The sequence below is a fragment of the Calliphora vicina genome, chromosome 5 (assembly GCF_958450345.1).
Source record: "Calliphora vicina chromosome 5, idCalVici1.1, whole genome shotgun sequence".
NCBI classification, from domain to species: domain Eukaryota; kingdom Metazoa; phylum Arthropoda; class Insecta; order Diptera; family Calliphoridae; genus Calliphora; species Calliphora vicina.
In genome coordinates, this window is record NC_088784.1 from 111745750 (window position 1) to 111763062 (window position 17313).

Genomic DNA, 17313 nt, shown 5'->3' on the forward strand with positions numbered 1-17313 from the left:
CTGTTGTTTTTTTTTTGTTGTTTTTATTATTAATGTAAATATATATTATATATGTTTGCATGTATGTATGTATTTTGATGTTGAGTTATACAAAGTTCAATTTGAAAAAATTTATGCCAATGTTATTGTTGTTTTTTGAAATAGATCCAATGTTAGGGCGCTCAAAAATGCCGGCAGCGATTTATTTCCCACCAACTGGGTTTCTATCAGTGGCTTCAATGTGGCTGAATATGTTGTCTCCAGCATATCTAATACATTGGATTCATTTAAACGGAAATTTAAATAATGATCCGGACTTTCAGCATACATACTAGAAATTCTGTAAAGCATTGTTTTATTAAAGAGTGTATTCGTATTAATAATAAGCATACATAATATGTATGTGTAATTAATGTTAATTGGGTACAATGACTTACTTGTAATTTGTGTTGGCTCCTACGCGATCTATGCGATAACCGAACAGCATGTAAACTACTTCACGGAACTCCAGGCTAGCAGATTTATAGCACTCTTTCATTTTTTTCATCTTAGAATTCATTGACTCCAATTCAGTGCGTAGTTGATTCATCTCCTTAATATTCATAGTCATATTAGTAGACTCATTGAAACGTGCTTGTGTAACTTCGTTGTCTTCTTCAAGTTTCTTATTTTTTCGTTTTAAACGTTCAATCTAATTGAATTTAAAAATATGTTTTATTAGCATGGATTATTAAACTTCATTAATAAATAAATTTGCATAGTTACAAATAAAACATAGTTTTTGCCTTACCTCAGCTTGTAATTTTTCAATTACATTTTCAGCGTTTTCATAAGCTTCGCTAGCAGGATTTAGTTTCAAGTGTACAACTTTATATTTGTCCATATTAAAATCACCTTTTAGACAACGATGTTCCAACTCCAATTCCAACTCTTCTTTGCGTCTGCGCAAGCGTTCATTTTCGACACGTAACACGTCCAGCTCCTTTTTGTAGTGATCATAGCCGACTGTTGAATCAACACTCATGTTAGTACTATGTTCCATGACTTGATCCATGTTGGGGAAAGCTTTAGCAATCGTCAATTCCTTTTCCAAGCTAATGCACATATCTTTGTAACCTAATAAGGTTTTTTCAAGCATTTCAACTCGCATTCTAAGTTGATTTTCTGTTGATGTCAAGTCTGTGCTACCAGGTGGGTTGGAAATTGTGAGATCCTTTTCGAAATTCTCCAGCAATTGCTTGTAACAATCGCGTTCTTTAGACACTAACAGAAGTTTCTTTTGAACCCGAGTTTTAAAAGCCTTGTAACGTTTAAGTTCGGCATTCAACTCTTCCAGATTTTTAACGTACATTTCGCATTTTTGCTTGTGATCCAATAATTCGCCTTCAAGAGTTTTCGATTCCGAAACTTTTGTATTATTTTCAGATACCATAAGTACATCGTGTTGCAAAAGTTCTTCAATACGTGCTCTCAACGCCATGGGGCTTACATAAGTATTCTGGGGACAATGATCTTGTCCTACCTTTATCCAATCCTTAAGTTCTTCTTGGGCATGTTTTAATTGCACTTGAAATGTCACAGCCTCGGATCTAGCTCCTTCTTCTTTTTCCAAACGAGAGCGCAAATCGTACACTTGCTCCTCCAACAATAATTTATTGCCCAACAACTCCTGCAGATGCTTATTATTGGAACGTAAACGTTCAATTTCTTTGTCCATGTCCGGAATGCTTAATAATCGGTCCTGAGAGTTCTGCAATAAAAGAGTTACATGATTTTCCAATAAATTGTGGTTTTTAAAATATCTCTGTACAATATTTACCTTGGTAATTTCCTTCCAATCGTTGTAGGATGCTATTTCGAATTCCAATTCTTTAATGCGTTGATTGGCATACACTAAATCTTGGTTAACCCTCTCATGCTGCAGCTTCAAGTCATCAAAACAAGAAACTTTTGCTTTAAAATCTTCTAATTGGTTCTTAATAGATTCCAACTCATCAGAGCTCAACTCCAGTTCCTACAAAAATTAAGTTATCTAATGCTAGTTACACACAAACAATGACACAACTTACCAATTCCATTTTTTCTGCATGTCTCTTATACTCGCTTAATTCATTTGCCATACTATTTTGTATGAGACGAGCATTCTCCTCTACATCGTGCTTAGATCTTTGTAGTTTTAAAATCATGTCCTCGTATCCATGTTTTTGTTGTTGAACTTCACTTTGGGCCTTTAACATTTCCTGTTTTGCTGCATACTCACGTTTCCTCAAAACCTGCATATGTTTCTCCAAATCTTGAATTTTCCCAGAAGAAAAATCGCATTGTTTTTTCAATTCGGAAACTCGATTTTCATACAAAATTTCAGATTCTTGTCTTAATTTATGCAGACGTTCAATCTCTTGCTTGAATTTTGTAATCTATTAAAAATTAGATTTACATATAAATTGAATGTTTTAAAGACCTTAAAAACGAATACATACTCTGGTTTTTGCCTCAATTAAATCAGCCTTCATGCGCCTAGTCTCCCACGGGCTTGGAGGCACCGCAATACTTGAATTCACCGATATGTTACTTTGATTATGGCTCACATTTGATGAATCTTCGAAACTTTGAGAAAAACGTCTCTTTTTTGGTACTAAAAGGTGAAATAATAAATATTTTTTAACACAATTATGAAAGTATTAAGTGTTACTGGGATCATGATTTATTTGTTCGGAATTTAGGAATTATAACTAAACCGGCTATTCTGATCATCTGTCGCAGTCTACTCACTTGTGCCGGAGTCATTAAACGAATCACTTAAATGCTCGAAACTCAATTTTTTTGGTGCTGAATGTGTTACGCTGTCATTGAATTTAGCCAAAATTTTATCCAGACTTGTTTTTATATCTTCCATTATTTTCTTAAATCTCAATTAATTTTTCACAAAATTTTCTAAGCACGCCACCACAAAAAACAAACACTTCTGTATGTACATACGAATGTATACAACAAAATTGTTTAGTTTTTCAATTCGTGTTGTTTATCACAGTGATGCCACGTTTTTATATTTTTGGATCTGGCAACTTTATATACTCCGGCTCACGCGGCTGACATCAGCAGCTCACATGCTCACGCCTATGTATTTCTTATGGGTTTTTTTTGGCTGATGACCCCCCAAATCTTACTCGTAAAAACTTCATATAAAAAAATGGTTTGGTTGATGTCAGCCGCGGTGTTGCCATCAGCGATGGCAACATGCCAGCCGAGTCGGCTCACCAACAGTGATGCCATGTTTTTTTAAATCCCGTAAAGTGGCAACACATGGTTGTATTTCATTATATACAGTAAAGTGTGAATATAAGGGAGATCCTCAAAATTAATATTATTTTGAACAGAATTGTTTTACTTTTAAAACGCATTATTATAACACACTGCAAATGCTGCTCTAAACGATATATTGCAAGTTCATTTTGAAACAATCACATATTTAATTTAAAAAATATGTTTCTTTATATTGAGTAACCGGAAAAATCAGCATACATTACTGAGTACTCAACAAACAACAACTTAATAATTGTTCTACTTCTCTAATGTTTACATTTAACAATTCGATTTTAAGTAATAAAAAAATATAGAAAAATACTTAAATAATGTCGACCGATATTAAAGCGACTGAAGATGAAATAATAAAACTACGCAGTGAAATAAAAGCTTTGAAAGATGCATGTGAATCAAAGGAGCAAAGGCTGTTGGAATTGCAAAAGCAACAAAATTCAACAGTAGCTTCTCAGTATGGCAGCCGGTTGAGCAACGAAGACATTGAGCGGTATAGCCGCCAACTAATTTTACCAAATTTTGGTGTAAAAGGCCAAATAAAATTGAAAGAATCATCATTTCTAATTGTTGGACTAGGAGGGTTGGGGTGTCCATCCTCACAATATTTATTAGCAGCCGGCTGTGGACGTTTGGGTTTAGTCGATTATGATGAAGTGGAACGTAGCAACTTTCATAGACAAACTCTCCACACAGAAGCAAGAGTTGGTATGAAAAAAGTCGATTCAGCAAAAGCGGCTTTGTTGGAAATAAATCCACATTGCCAAATAGATTGCCATCGTATATTGTTGAATAGTGAAAATGCACTGGATCTATTGCGTCAGTACGATGTCGTATTAGATTGTACGGACAATGTGGCAACAAGATATTTATTAAATGACGCTTGCGTAATGTTGAAGCGACCACTGATTTCAGGAAGTGCACTGCAGATGGATGGACAGTTAACAGTATATAATTACGGCGATACTGGTCCATGTTATAGGTGTCTGTTCCCAGTACCACCGCCGCCAGAAACAGTTACAAATTGTGGAGATGGGGGAGTACTAGGTGCTGTTACAGGAATCATTGGTTCCCTGCAAGCTTTGGAAGCCATAAAGGTTGCGTTAGAATATTCTAGCAGTGAAGTTTTGTCCGGCCGTTTACTTCTATTTGACGGATCTCGCTGCATGTTTCGAAATATACGACTCCGTGGGAAACGTGCTGATTGCGATGTTTGTTCATCCTCGCCTTTGATAAACCATCTTGTTGACTACGAGCAATTTTGCGGTATGAGTGCTTCAGACAAAAATGTTGGATTAAATCTGTTATCTCTGGAACAACGCTTGACCGTCGAAGAATATCGCGATACAATTGAAAGTAACCCACATTTGTTAATCGACGTCAGACAGCCCGCAGAATTTGAAATATGTCATTTACCGAAATCAGAAAATATTCCCCTAAAACATTTATTAGATGACTCGTATTTAAAGCTCCATGACGAATCGTTAAATAACCCAGAAAAGCCAATTATTTTACTGTGTAGACGTGGCAATGATTCCCAAATAGCTGCTCAACATTTAATACAAACATTTCCAAATCGTAAAATATTCGATATTAAGGGTGGCCTATACTCCTGGCATTATAAGATTGATAAAAACTTTCCAATTTATTAAAAATTAACAAATTTTATGTTAAAATACATATCATATGTATAATATTGTAGTAGAAATGCAAAATTGGACACATACTCGGCTGTGTTATGTACCCTTCAACTACGTATGAAATAAATGTTATATCTGTAAAATTGTTTTTCTTTTTTATAGCAAGGCGAAAACATATTTTAGTGAAACAAGATTTTAGGTGAAAAAAGTATGATAACCTACACCGGGAAGATGATTGTAAACAGGGTGCGTTCGTAAATACAATAAATTTGTGCATCACTGATGCAACGACATGCTAACTATTGGAACAGAATGAAAGAAATAAAAATAAAACTAGACGATGTTTTGGTTGCAAAAATTTGCGGCATCACTGACAACAATTTGCATTAAAAAACGTTTTACGTAAACAAATGATGGCAAATACGTTTTTTTGGAACGCTAAACTTTTAATTTGCTGCAGTCTAGTTACTTTTAAAATTTATATGGGTGCTATGACTAATTATGGACCGATCGTTTTGGTCCATAGCGTTTGTATGTATATAAATTTTATTGGAATACCAACATTTTTAAGAGATTTATGCTAGTTCGGCTTATATAAAATTTATTTCTGTTGAATTTGATTTGAATATCTATATAACTAAGATATTTCAAGATAGGGCAATGGTAGGGGGCTAGGAGAAATAATGGGCCTATTCTAACCAAATGCAATAGGCTTCGTTCGTCCTTGGGGCAAAGGTTGGAAAAGGTTATAACAAATTTTGTCGAATTATCTTCGAAATTGCGACCTGCAGTTTGATTACAAGGTTTACATGGACATCACTTAATCGACTCAGAAAGTGATCCTGAGCATATTGGTATACTTTAAGGTTGGGACAATATTTTTGCTGGTAGCAAACATCAGCACTAACCTAATGTAACCTCCCCACTATGGTGGTGTAGGGTATAAAAAAGGATAACATTGTTTTAAATTGGCTAATCTTAATATTCAAAAATTTACATTAGACGGATTATGTATTTGTTGTTTTAAAAATTGGAAATATTTTTATTTATAATAATCTTACCTATTCTGTAAATCAAATCGTTTTCTTCAAATAGTACGATTTAGTTTATTGAAAGCAAACTCATTTTATCTAAACTACAATAATCAATAGTAAAACGGGTAAATGCGTATTCGATTTTTAGAACATAATGGGACTCGTTGTACAGGACATGGCCAAATATCAAAGTTTTGACTTTTTTGTACAATATGACCAAAAATCAAAGTTTTAACTTTTTTGGAAGCCACCTTAATTAACATGTGAATGTTGTTTTATACAATACATATGTACAGTAAAACGTAAGAATGTTAATTAGTCTACCTCCAGGTGAGGGGAAAAACTTTGTAATATTCTACAAACATAATAATCATTTAAATTTGTTCTACCTTCTTCTGTTTAAGTATTTTTTTTCGGATTTTCCATCTTTCTCAATTTTTTGGGGTTGGTCTTGTGTTTACAGAGTTGTTGAAACTGTATTGAATTGAAGTGACTGAAAGTAGTTTTTATTAGTATTGTTGGGATTTCCATATGAGTGTTGTACAAAATACCAAAAAACAAAACTCCTATATTTAATTCGCATTAAACGATTCTACAAAAGCATAAAGAGACACTCGAAATAGTTACTATTTAGCTGTGAAAGTGTTTAATCGTTGGTACTTACAACAATTTCTGACTTTATATAAATTAAGTAATAATTCGGTTAAAAAATATTCAAATTGTTTTTAAATTGATATTTGTAAGTCAAGAGTATTATTAATAAATAAAAAAAATCTTGAAAATTACATTCAAACAGGTATGTTTTAAAAATTGATAGATTTGAAAAGATGTGATGAATTTCGATCAATATCAAGAATAATTATTGAAACAATAACTTTAGTCCTGATTCAGAAACTATTTTTAAATTTGTGTATTGAAAAAAAATAAAAAAATATTTGAAAACAGTGATTTTCATATCAAAATTTTAAAATTGTTTGCCAAACGTGTTTCTCAGTTTGTTCCTTATTCTTTTCTAGCATATTTTTTTTCAAACCTCATTTGACGAAAATAAATGATGCGATGTATTTATTATTGCCGTTATGTCGATTGTTTAGACACACATTTAAATACGTCTGAAAACAATTCATTTAAATTATTTGCCATTTGTCACCTGTGCTTTATATTGCTAGAAAAGATTCTTGAAACTTATTAGGAATTGAAAATTATACATACATATGTACATATATTAAAATTGTGATATACTATAAACCTTCCCTTGTAATATACTGTAAATCTTTTTTCGGCGCTTCTTTCTTACTTTAAAAATTTCGACGGCTCACAGTGATTCGTTGCATAGGCAAAAATAATATTGAAATCTCTTTTTAATTATATTTATTAAGCATCTCATTAAACTAAATACAAACAAGTAAAAGATGATTGAAAACTTTTTTTTGTGAAAACAACAAATAAAAAATAGTTAAAAATTTGAGGTGTCGTGGTTTTTTGGTTTGGTTTAAAAATTTTGAAAAATGCGTTAGAACAAATGCTTTTATCTTCAAGCATAAGACCACATTTAAAAAAAATCTAAAAAGTTTTAAGTGTATTTTATTATACCTTAGTTAAAATCATTATAACAACTAATTAAACTGTAAACAAAATGAAACTTCAGTTAGATTTTTATGAAAATTGAGAAAAAGTAAAAATTATATACTATTTCTTTGTTTTTTTCAGTTACAGTTGTAACTTCGCAGCATGATGAGTAATATTTATTTGCAACGTATGAGTAATATTTATTTATCAAACATAATCATAACAAGTATACTCAAGAATAATATGCTCAATATCAGGGAGCGAAAAGTTCATACTTAGGGCACTGCTACACGTTCAATATATATTGTGATATTTGGATCGCGATCCATTTTATTGGATCACGCAACATTAGGTTATTCTGCATCAATACTGCATGCTACACGTTCAATAAATATCGCGATACTGGATCGCGGTCAATATATATTGAACGTGTAGCAGTGCCCATACAATTGTATTTTTATTGCAATTCAATCGTAGAATGTTACTATCATAGAATAAACGAATAGAACGGAAAGAGAGAAAAATATCAATGGAAAAATTACTCTTTTTTCACACATACGAGTCATACAATAACAAAATACAGTGCACTCGCGATAATATCAACTAATTAAAACCAGGCCAGTTCACTTTTTTAAGATTGTTCATATTTGAGAATGGCATCTAATTCCCATCAACAGCTAGGGAAGTAAAAAAATTATTAAGCAGTTGATTTAGATTTCAGCTCTGATAGATAGATAAAATACGTTAAAAAAACAAAAATAAGCTGTTCATATTTTAAAAAGCTTTAAAATATGAACAGCTTAGTTCACTAATGTGCTGTTTTTCTATAGCGAATGAGCGTTTTGAGTGGACGTTTTACATGTATTTTGTTTTTGTTACAATAACAAAACACATGTTAAATTTCCACTCAAAGTACTCGTTCGCTATAGAAAAACAGCACATAAGTTCATATTTTAGAGTACCCTATGGAAGTAAAAAGTGTTCATATTTTTTTGTGTTCATATTATCGCGAGTGCACTGTACATGCAATACATTCTCATGAATTAGGTTTTTGACAACAGACTTAGGTTTTTGGGTCTAAGTTACCTATCTAGTTGTCATCTATGGGTACTATTTGGTAGAATTTATGTTTTAACTTTGCTAAAAATGGCAAAATAAAGTTCATCAGAATTAAAGTTGACATAATTTTTTACAAATTTAGTCAAGAATAATAATTCCATTAATTTTTTATTAACAAAATAATGATTTTAATCTCTGAATAATGCTTATATACCCCTATAAATTATATAATTTTTGTTTGTATCCTGGTGGTTAATGCGGGTTGAAATCAAAGTTACACCGTAGACCTTTGTCTTAATGTTCAAATTAAGCTAAATTTATTTGCATGTCTAAATTCAAGGTGAATTTTTTTCGGATGCTTTCAAAATTTTATCATCGGGTGTTCTCAGCCAGTTTTTAAACATTCTGCGCAGGTCTCAGCAACATACACATCCAAATGACATACAGCGTGTGGCAACAATTCGAGTAAACCAAGTTCTATTGTAATCAATCATATTTTATATTTTATATACATATGTATGTATAGGGATTTGGACAATATTAAGAGAAAATTCAATTTGTAAAACATAGAGTCAGCTGGTTGTAATTTTACCCCAGTTGTTGTAAAAACAGAATTTGTAAATTATTTTTATTTTTTAAGAGAGCTGTAATAAAGTCAACATCATGCTAACAAGTGGTCTAAAGAGTATTTTAGGAAACCAAGAAAATGTAAATTTTAAAATAGAGCAATGATAGCATTGGACAAATATTTGACGAAATAAATGTTTCTTTTGGGCAAATATTTATTTATTAACCCTTTCAGGGTCAAAAATAATTTAGGCGAGCTAAAAGTATGAAGATTTATATTTATACTAACTTGAATACGCTGAATCCGGGAAAAATAAAATTTTTGTATTTGGTTGCTCCCAAGTCTGTATGCCTGTCTTTTATTTAAAACAAAAAAATTAAAACTAACTGTATTTTATTATACAGTAAAAGCGCATAGAAACAGAGTATGTTATAATGTCGAATATATTCGACAAAACCACTGAAAGGGTTAAAGCAGGAGTTTAAAATTTTTAATTTTTGAGTCGGATGTTTCAGATAATTGAATTTGTATACCAACGTTTCATTATTTAAGAATTTTGAGAGTTTTTGTTTTTATTACTTTAAAAATATCTTTGAAAAATTTAAAAATGTTCCATGAAATCTCGATATTATATATGGTTTAATAACTTTAATTATTATGTGAAAAATGATGGTAATTTTCAGCTTTGCACTTACGTGTTCTTTTTAACATATTTTCCATAACTTTTCGCAAGATTTCAGGTGTAATGGCCTTGATTTCATTTCAAATGTCGGTTTATAGTTCAGGAATGGTTCTTGGCTTATTAACATACAATCTTTCTTTCAAATATCCCCAAAGTTAAATCCGTTGAACGTGAAGTCCAGTCAAAATCACTTGTGCCCGAAATAATGCGTTCGCTGAATATGTCCCTTATCAAAGCCATTGCTGTGATAAAAAATATGGATGCAATTTTCGCTGATGAACTGCTCTTGAATTCTCCGTAGTCCATATCCTGTAGTTTTGCTTATTGACATAGCCATTTAATAGGAAATCGCTCATTATCAATGTTACCCCCTGTCTATACCTGATAAATATTTATCGTGATAAACTTCAAAATAATTGTCAAGATAAAAAGTTATTAGGTATAGTCTCTATTTATTAGTATTATTGCTTCGTTATGACATAATTGTTAGTGGTTTTGCTCATTAATTGTTATGATAAATATTTGACAAGTATAAACAGGTGGTTATTGATTATGCCAAGCCATAGTATAGTTATTCATTATTAATTCCCCAAGTCTGTTTTAAATAATAACTGAACTGGGATTATACCTGATATATTAATGTAAAAATTATGTTTAAAAGTTACATTCAAACGGATATAGCTTTATCGACGCTATCCTCTGGAAATTACAAAAGGAATGACAAACATACCACCATGATGAAGGATATAAAAATACCATTTACGTTATTTATTTAAGTTATTTGGGAGTTTCGGAAAGTTGATTTTAACAGACATCAGTAGTATATCGACTACGCTATTTGTAAGGATCCAACGTAATGACAAACATATACATATGTATTTACATACATATATATCCTTACCACTCATGGTGAAGGGTATAATAACAGCAATTGGAATAGAATTGGTCAGAAATTGCAGACACAAGAAAAGAGAGAATAAAATTTGAAGACGTTATTCTCTCTTAAATAATTATTGTTTGTAGTTTCAGCACTGTTTGTTCAGCGTTACCGTTGTGCAACATTGATAAAACCAGGCTGTTAACATAATGATAATTTTTTGGTGTCAAAAATTAATGTTACAGATCTTAAATATGTATTTTAAAATAAAAGTTTCTTCTAAGATTTTTGTGAAACATTTTAAAATTCCCAATGGTAACCCCTCGCCAATGTTTGCCTGGTAAATGTTTAGCTGTTTATAATTTTATAAGCGATAGAGAAACATTTTAACATTTTCAATCCACAGTAATATTAAGGATACATACCAGTATGTATGGATGTTAATGTAGGTATGTATCTTTGTAAATGTTGATGATACAGATACAGATACACATACACATACACTATATTATCAGGACGATGAAGAAAGAATACTATTAATGTAGTAAAAACCAGCGACAACGTAAAATCAGTTGCAGTGCGTAGGCGGTTGTCGTGGACGTCGTAGCTCTTTTTGTTGATGAACAACACGTGCTCTTACAATTGTAAATATTTTTACTAGTACAATGTCAAGGCGCGTCGGAGGAATAAATTTTATACTGCATACAATGTTCATATCTAGTATATAAAATTAAATAGTATAACAAATTTACAAATCAAATAATATATACCTACATACTTACATGCAATATTAAATGCTTAAACAAACTGAAATATATAAAACAATAACAGTAATAAACTCCATTTAATATTTGAAAACAAAAAGTGCGAAATAAAATCGATATTAAAAAATATCGAAAAATAAACAATTACATACATATAAATAAATAAATAAATTGATATTGGATTTTTTTTTAAACAATTTTTATTGCACATTGTTATTTGCACCTTTTAAAAGAAGTTACATACAATAAATGACAATAATTTTCATAGGAAACCTAAATATATACGAAAAAAGTGTGTTTTTTTTATATAAAATATGTATACATACACATTGTATTTATTTATTAACCTGATAAATATAAAAATAATAATTAATTAACTCAACGTTAACGATAACGATAACTCAACAACAAAAGTTTATAATTTAATAATATATAAATTAATGAAAAAGGTAAACAGATAACAACTATAAATGAAATATTGAATAAACAAAAAAGATGTTTTTTGTTATAATTATATAAAATTTTGAAACGAAAATCGTGAAAATCAAATAGAATTCAAAACCTACAAATGTATGTATCTGACAACACACACACACACACATTTGTACAGCCATCTACTGTAACAACTTCCTTTTATTATTAAAACAAATACTTAAGACCCATAATTATTTTTCAATTAACAAAATAATATTGTTTTTATGAACATTTACATTAATACCTAAAATTTTAATAATAATATACACAAAACCTTTTTATATAATTTGTAAAAGAGACGAAAAAAAACATCAATAATACATATGTATATTATATACAATACATATAGATAAATAGATAAACTTATGTATGTATGTATATGAAATACAAAATAAAGAAATAAAAAAAAGGAATTGTGTAAACTTCAACAATAAAGAAGAAAATGTAAAGACAGGAAAAAATCTATTCTGTTTTCGTTTTTACACTCAACAAATTCAACCATTATTCTCACTCAACATCACTTAAGGATTCTTCCTAATGCGAAAACGAGAAACGATAAAAATATAAACTCACACATATACACACACACACACGCACGCACGCTCACGAATACCAACACATAATAAATACATTGTGTCCTGGCAAACTTTTCAAAGTTTTCCATTATGTACAAGTATTAACTTAATATCCAAAAGCCTTACCAACAAACAATACCCATAATTTTCAGTGAGCTACTACTACTACTACTAAGTCCTAAATGACAATAGAGAAATTATTAAAAAGAAATAAAGCAACGACACAGTAAATACCAACTTGACAAAAAGAAATAAAAAATCAAAAATCAAATAAAAGCAACAATAAACTAAATAATTTTGAAAATAGACGAAACTTTTACAGCAACTGACAACCGCCTAAGAATATGCAGCACAAACATTAAGGTATGTTTTACCGTTACTTACTATTTTAAAAAGAGTTATACTTAATTAATATCTATCTGACTTTAACAAAACAATACATTTTATTTACTCACTTCGAAGTACTGCGAAACAATTTTTACGCTTGTTTTATTTTATCAGTTATTTGATAAAACTTTATCGTTTCGTTGATCCTGTGATTATCGGTGATAAAAAATCATACGGGAATCGTTTGATTACAATTTCTATAAAATGCCTCATTCAATAATTTTAAAAACAAGGAAAAAATTAGTTGCGTTTCTAAAAAGGTTAATAAAAATAATATAATATAGGATAGTCCAAATTATGGTTATAATAGATATTGGCAAGATTTGCCTAAGAAAATAATAATTTTCTCTAGAAAAAACATTGAAATATGCAGCGAAAATTTCAGTCAGAACCTCTTATTAACGAAATATGGAGTGATTCTAGGATCTCTTAATAATGAAATATGTAGTGATTTTAGATTTTTCATATAAAAATCAATATTTGGTGGGAAATATGAGTGATCACAGATTTTTGTCCTTTTTCGTCTAGGAGCTCTTATTAATGAAATATCAGTGATTTTAGATTTTTCATATAAAAATCGATATTTGGTGGGAAATATGAGTGATCACAGATTTTTGTCCTTTTTCGTCTAGGACCTCTTATTAACGAAATATAAGTGATTTTAGATTTTTAATATAAAAATCGATATTTGGTGGGAAATATGAGTGATCACAGATTTTTGTCCTTTTTCGTCTAGGACCTCTTATTAACGAAATATAAGTGATTTTAGATTTTTAATATAAAAATCGATATTTGGTGGGAAATATGAGTGATCACAGATTTTTGTCCTTTTTCGTCTAGGACCTCTTATTAACGAAATATCAGTGATTTTAGATTTTTCATATAAAAATCGATATTTGGTGGGAAATATGAGTGATCACAGATTTTTGTCCTTTTTCGTCTAGGACCTCTTATTAACGAAATATCAGTGATTTTTAGATTTTTAATATAAAAATCGATATTTGGTGGGAAATATGAGTGATCACAGATTTTTGTCCTTTTTCGTCTAGGACCTCTTATTAATGAAATATCAGTGATTTTAGATTTTTCATATAAAAATCGATATTTGGTGGGAAATATGAGTGATCACAGATTTTTGATTTTAGATTTTTCATATAAAAATCGATATTTGGTGGGAAATATGAGTGATCACAGATTTTTGTCCTTTTTCGTCTAGGACCTCTTATTAACGAAATATAAGTGATTTTAGATTTTTCATATAAAAATCGATATTTGGTGGGAAATATGAGTGATCACAGATTTTTGTCCTTTTTCGTCTAGGACCTCTTATTAACGAAATATCAGTGATTTTAGATTTTTCATATAAAAATCGATATTTGGTGGGAAATATGAGTGATCACAGATTTTTGTCCTTTTTCGTCTAGGACCTCTTATTAACGAAATATCAGTGATTTTAGATTTTTAATATAAAAATCGATATTTGGTGGGAAATATGAGTGATCACAGATTTTTGTCCTTTTTCGTCTAGGACCTCTTATTAATGAAATATCAGTGATTTTAGATTTTTCATATAAAAATCGATATTTGGTGGGAAATATGAGTGATCACAGATTTTTGATTTTAGATTTTTAATATAAAAATCGATATTTGGTGGGAAATATGAGTGATCACAGATTTTTGTCCTTTTTCGTCTAGGACCTCTTATTAACGAAATATAAGTGATTTTAGATTTTTCATATAAAAATCGATATTTGGTGGGAAATATGAGTGATCACAGATTTTTGTCCTTTTTCGTCTAGGACCTCTTATTAACGAAATATCAGTGATTTTAGATTTTTCATATAAAAATCGATATTTGGTGGGAAATATGAGTGATCACAGATTTTTGTCCTTTTTCGTCTAGGACCTCTTATTAACGAAATATCAGTGATTTTAGATTTTTAATATAAAAATCGATATTTGGTGGGAAATATGAGTGATCACAGATTTTTGTCCTTTTTCGTCTAGGACCTCTTATTAATGAAATATCAGTGATTTTAGATTTTTCATATAAAAATCGATATTTGGTGGGAAATATGAGTGATCACAGATTTTTGTCCTTTTTCGTCTAGGACCTCTTATTAATGAAATATCAGTGATTTTAGATTTTTCATATAAAAATCGATATTTGGTGGGAAATATGAGTGATCACAGATTTTTGTCCTTTTTCGTCTAGGACCTCTTATTAACGAAATATCAGTGATTTTAGATTTTTCATATAAAAATCGATATTTGGTGGGAAATATGAGTGATCACAGATTTTTGTCCTTTTTCGTTTAGGAGCTCTTATTAACGAAATATCAGTGATTTTAGATTTTTCATATAAAAATCGATATTTGGTGGGAAATATGAGTGATCACAGATTTTTGATTTTAGATTTTTCATATAAAAGTCGATATTTGGTGGGAAATATGAGTGATCACAGATTTTTGTCCTTTTTCGTCTAGGACCTCTTATTAACGAAATATCAGTGATTTTAGATTTTTAATATAAAAATCGATATTTGGTGGGAAATATGAGTGATCACAGATTTTTGTCCTTTTTCGTCTAGGACCTCTTATTAATGAAATATCAGTGATTTTAGATTTTTCATATAAAAATCGATATTTGGTGGGAAATATGAGTGATCACAGATTTTTGTCCTTTTTCGTCTAGGACCTCTTATTAACGAAATATCAGTGATTTTAGATTTTTCATATAAAAATCGATATTTGGTGGGAAATATGAGTGATCACAGATTTTTGTCCTTTTTCGTCTAGGACCTCTTATTAACGAAATATCAGTGATTTTAGATTTTTCATATAAAAATCGATATTTGGTGGGAAATATGAGTGATCACAGATTTTTGATTTTAGATTTTTCATATAAAAATCGATATTTGGTGGGAAATATGAGTGATCACAGATTTTTGTCCTTTTTCGTCTAGGACCTCTTATTAACGAAATATAAGTGATTTTAGATTTTTCATATAAAAATCGATATTTGGTGGGAAATATGAGTGATCACAGATTTTTGTCCTTTTTCGTCTAGGAGCTCTTATTAATGAAATATGAATGATTTTAGATTTTTCATATAGAAATAGATATTTGGTGGGGAAATATGAGTGATCACAGATTTTAGTCCTTTTTTCGTCTAGGACCTCTTATTAACGAAATATCAGTGATTTTAGATTTTTCATATAAAAATCGATATTTGGTGGGAAATATGAGTGATCACAGATTTTTGATTTTAGATTTTTCATATAAAAATCGATATTTGGTGGGAAATATGAGTGATCACAGATTTTTGTCCTTTTTCGTCTAGGAGCTCTTATTAATGAAATATGAGTGATTTTAGATTTTTCATATAAAAATCGATATTTGGTGGGAAATATGAGTGATCACAGATTTTTGTCCTTTTTCGTCTAGGACCTCTTATTAACGAAATATCAGTGATTTTAGATTTTTCATATAAAAATCGATATTTGGTGGGAAATATGAGTGATCACAGATTTTTGTCCTTTTTCGTCTAGGACCTCTTATTAACGAAATATAAGTGATTTTAGATTTTTAATATAAAAATCGATATTTGGTGGGAAATATGAGTGATCACAGATTTTTGTCCTTTTTCGTCTAGGAGCTCTTATTAATGAAATATGAGTGATTTTAGATTTTTCATATAAAAATCGATATTTGGTGGGAAATATGAGTGATCTCACAGATTTTTGATTTTAGATTTTTCATATAAAAGTCGATATTTGGTGGGAAATATGAGTGATCACAGATTTTTGTCCTTTTTCGTCTAGGACCTCTTATTAACGAAATATCAGTGATTTTAGATTTTTCATATAAAAATCGATATTTGGTGGGAAATATGAGTGATCACAGATTTTTGATTTTAGATTTTTCATATAAAAATCGATATTTAGTGGGAAATATGAGTGATCACAGATTTTTGTCCTTTTTCGTCTAGGAGCTCTTATTAATGAAATATGAGTGATTTTAGATTTTTCATATAAAAATCGATATTTGGTGGGAAATATGAGTGATCACAGATTTTTCTCCTTTTTCGTCTAGGAGCTCTTATTAATGAAATATGAATGATTTTAGATTTTTCATATAGAAATAGATATTTGGTGGGGAAATATGAGTGATCACAGATTTTAGTCCTTTTTTCGTCTAGGACCTCTTATTAACGAAATATCAGTGATTTTAGATTTTTCATATAAAAATCAATATTTGTTGGGTGATCACAGATTTTAGTTCTTTTTCCTCTAGGACCTCTTATTAATGAAATATGAGTGATTTTATGATATGATCGATATTTGGTGGGAAATTATTATTTTACAGCTCAGGAAATAGATGAAATGCAT

The 17313-nt window shown here is 30.1% G+C and overlaps 2 protein-coding genes across 2 annotated transcripts; one reads left to right on the forward strand and one right to left on the reverse strand.

Moving 5' to 3' along the window:
- Window positions 1-3: 3 nt before the first annotated feature.
- On the reverse strand, window positions 4-2944 carry Mad1 (Mitotic arrest-deficient 1). The gene is made up of 7 exons (XM_065514268.1): window positions 2752-2944; window positions 2460-2614; window positions 2049-2396; window positions 1799-1993; window positions 770-1729; window positions 417-670; window positions 4-319 (listed from the first exon to the last, which is right to left on the reverse strand). The coding sequence occupies exons 1-7, from the start codon at window positions 2873-2875 to the stop codon at window positions 112-114; spliced, it is 2244 nt and encodes a 747-aa protein (XP_065370340.1). The 5' UTR covers window positions 2876-2944; the 3' UTR covers window positions 4-111.
- Window positions 2945-3566: 622 nt separating this feature from the next.
- On the forward strand, window positions 3567-5077 carry Uba4 (Ubiquitin-like activating enzyme 4). Its single transcript, XM_065513203.1, has one exon. The coding sequence runs from the start codon at window positions 3612-3614 to the stop codon at window positions 4944-4946; it is 1335 nt and encodes a 444-aa protein (XP_065369275.1). The 5' UTR covers window positions 3567-3611; the 3' UTR covers window positions 4947-5077.
- The last annotated feature ends 12236 nt before the right edge of the window (window positions 5078-17313 follow it).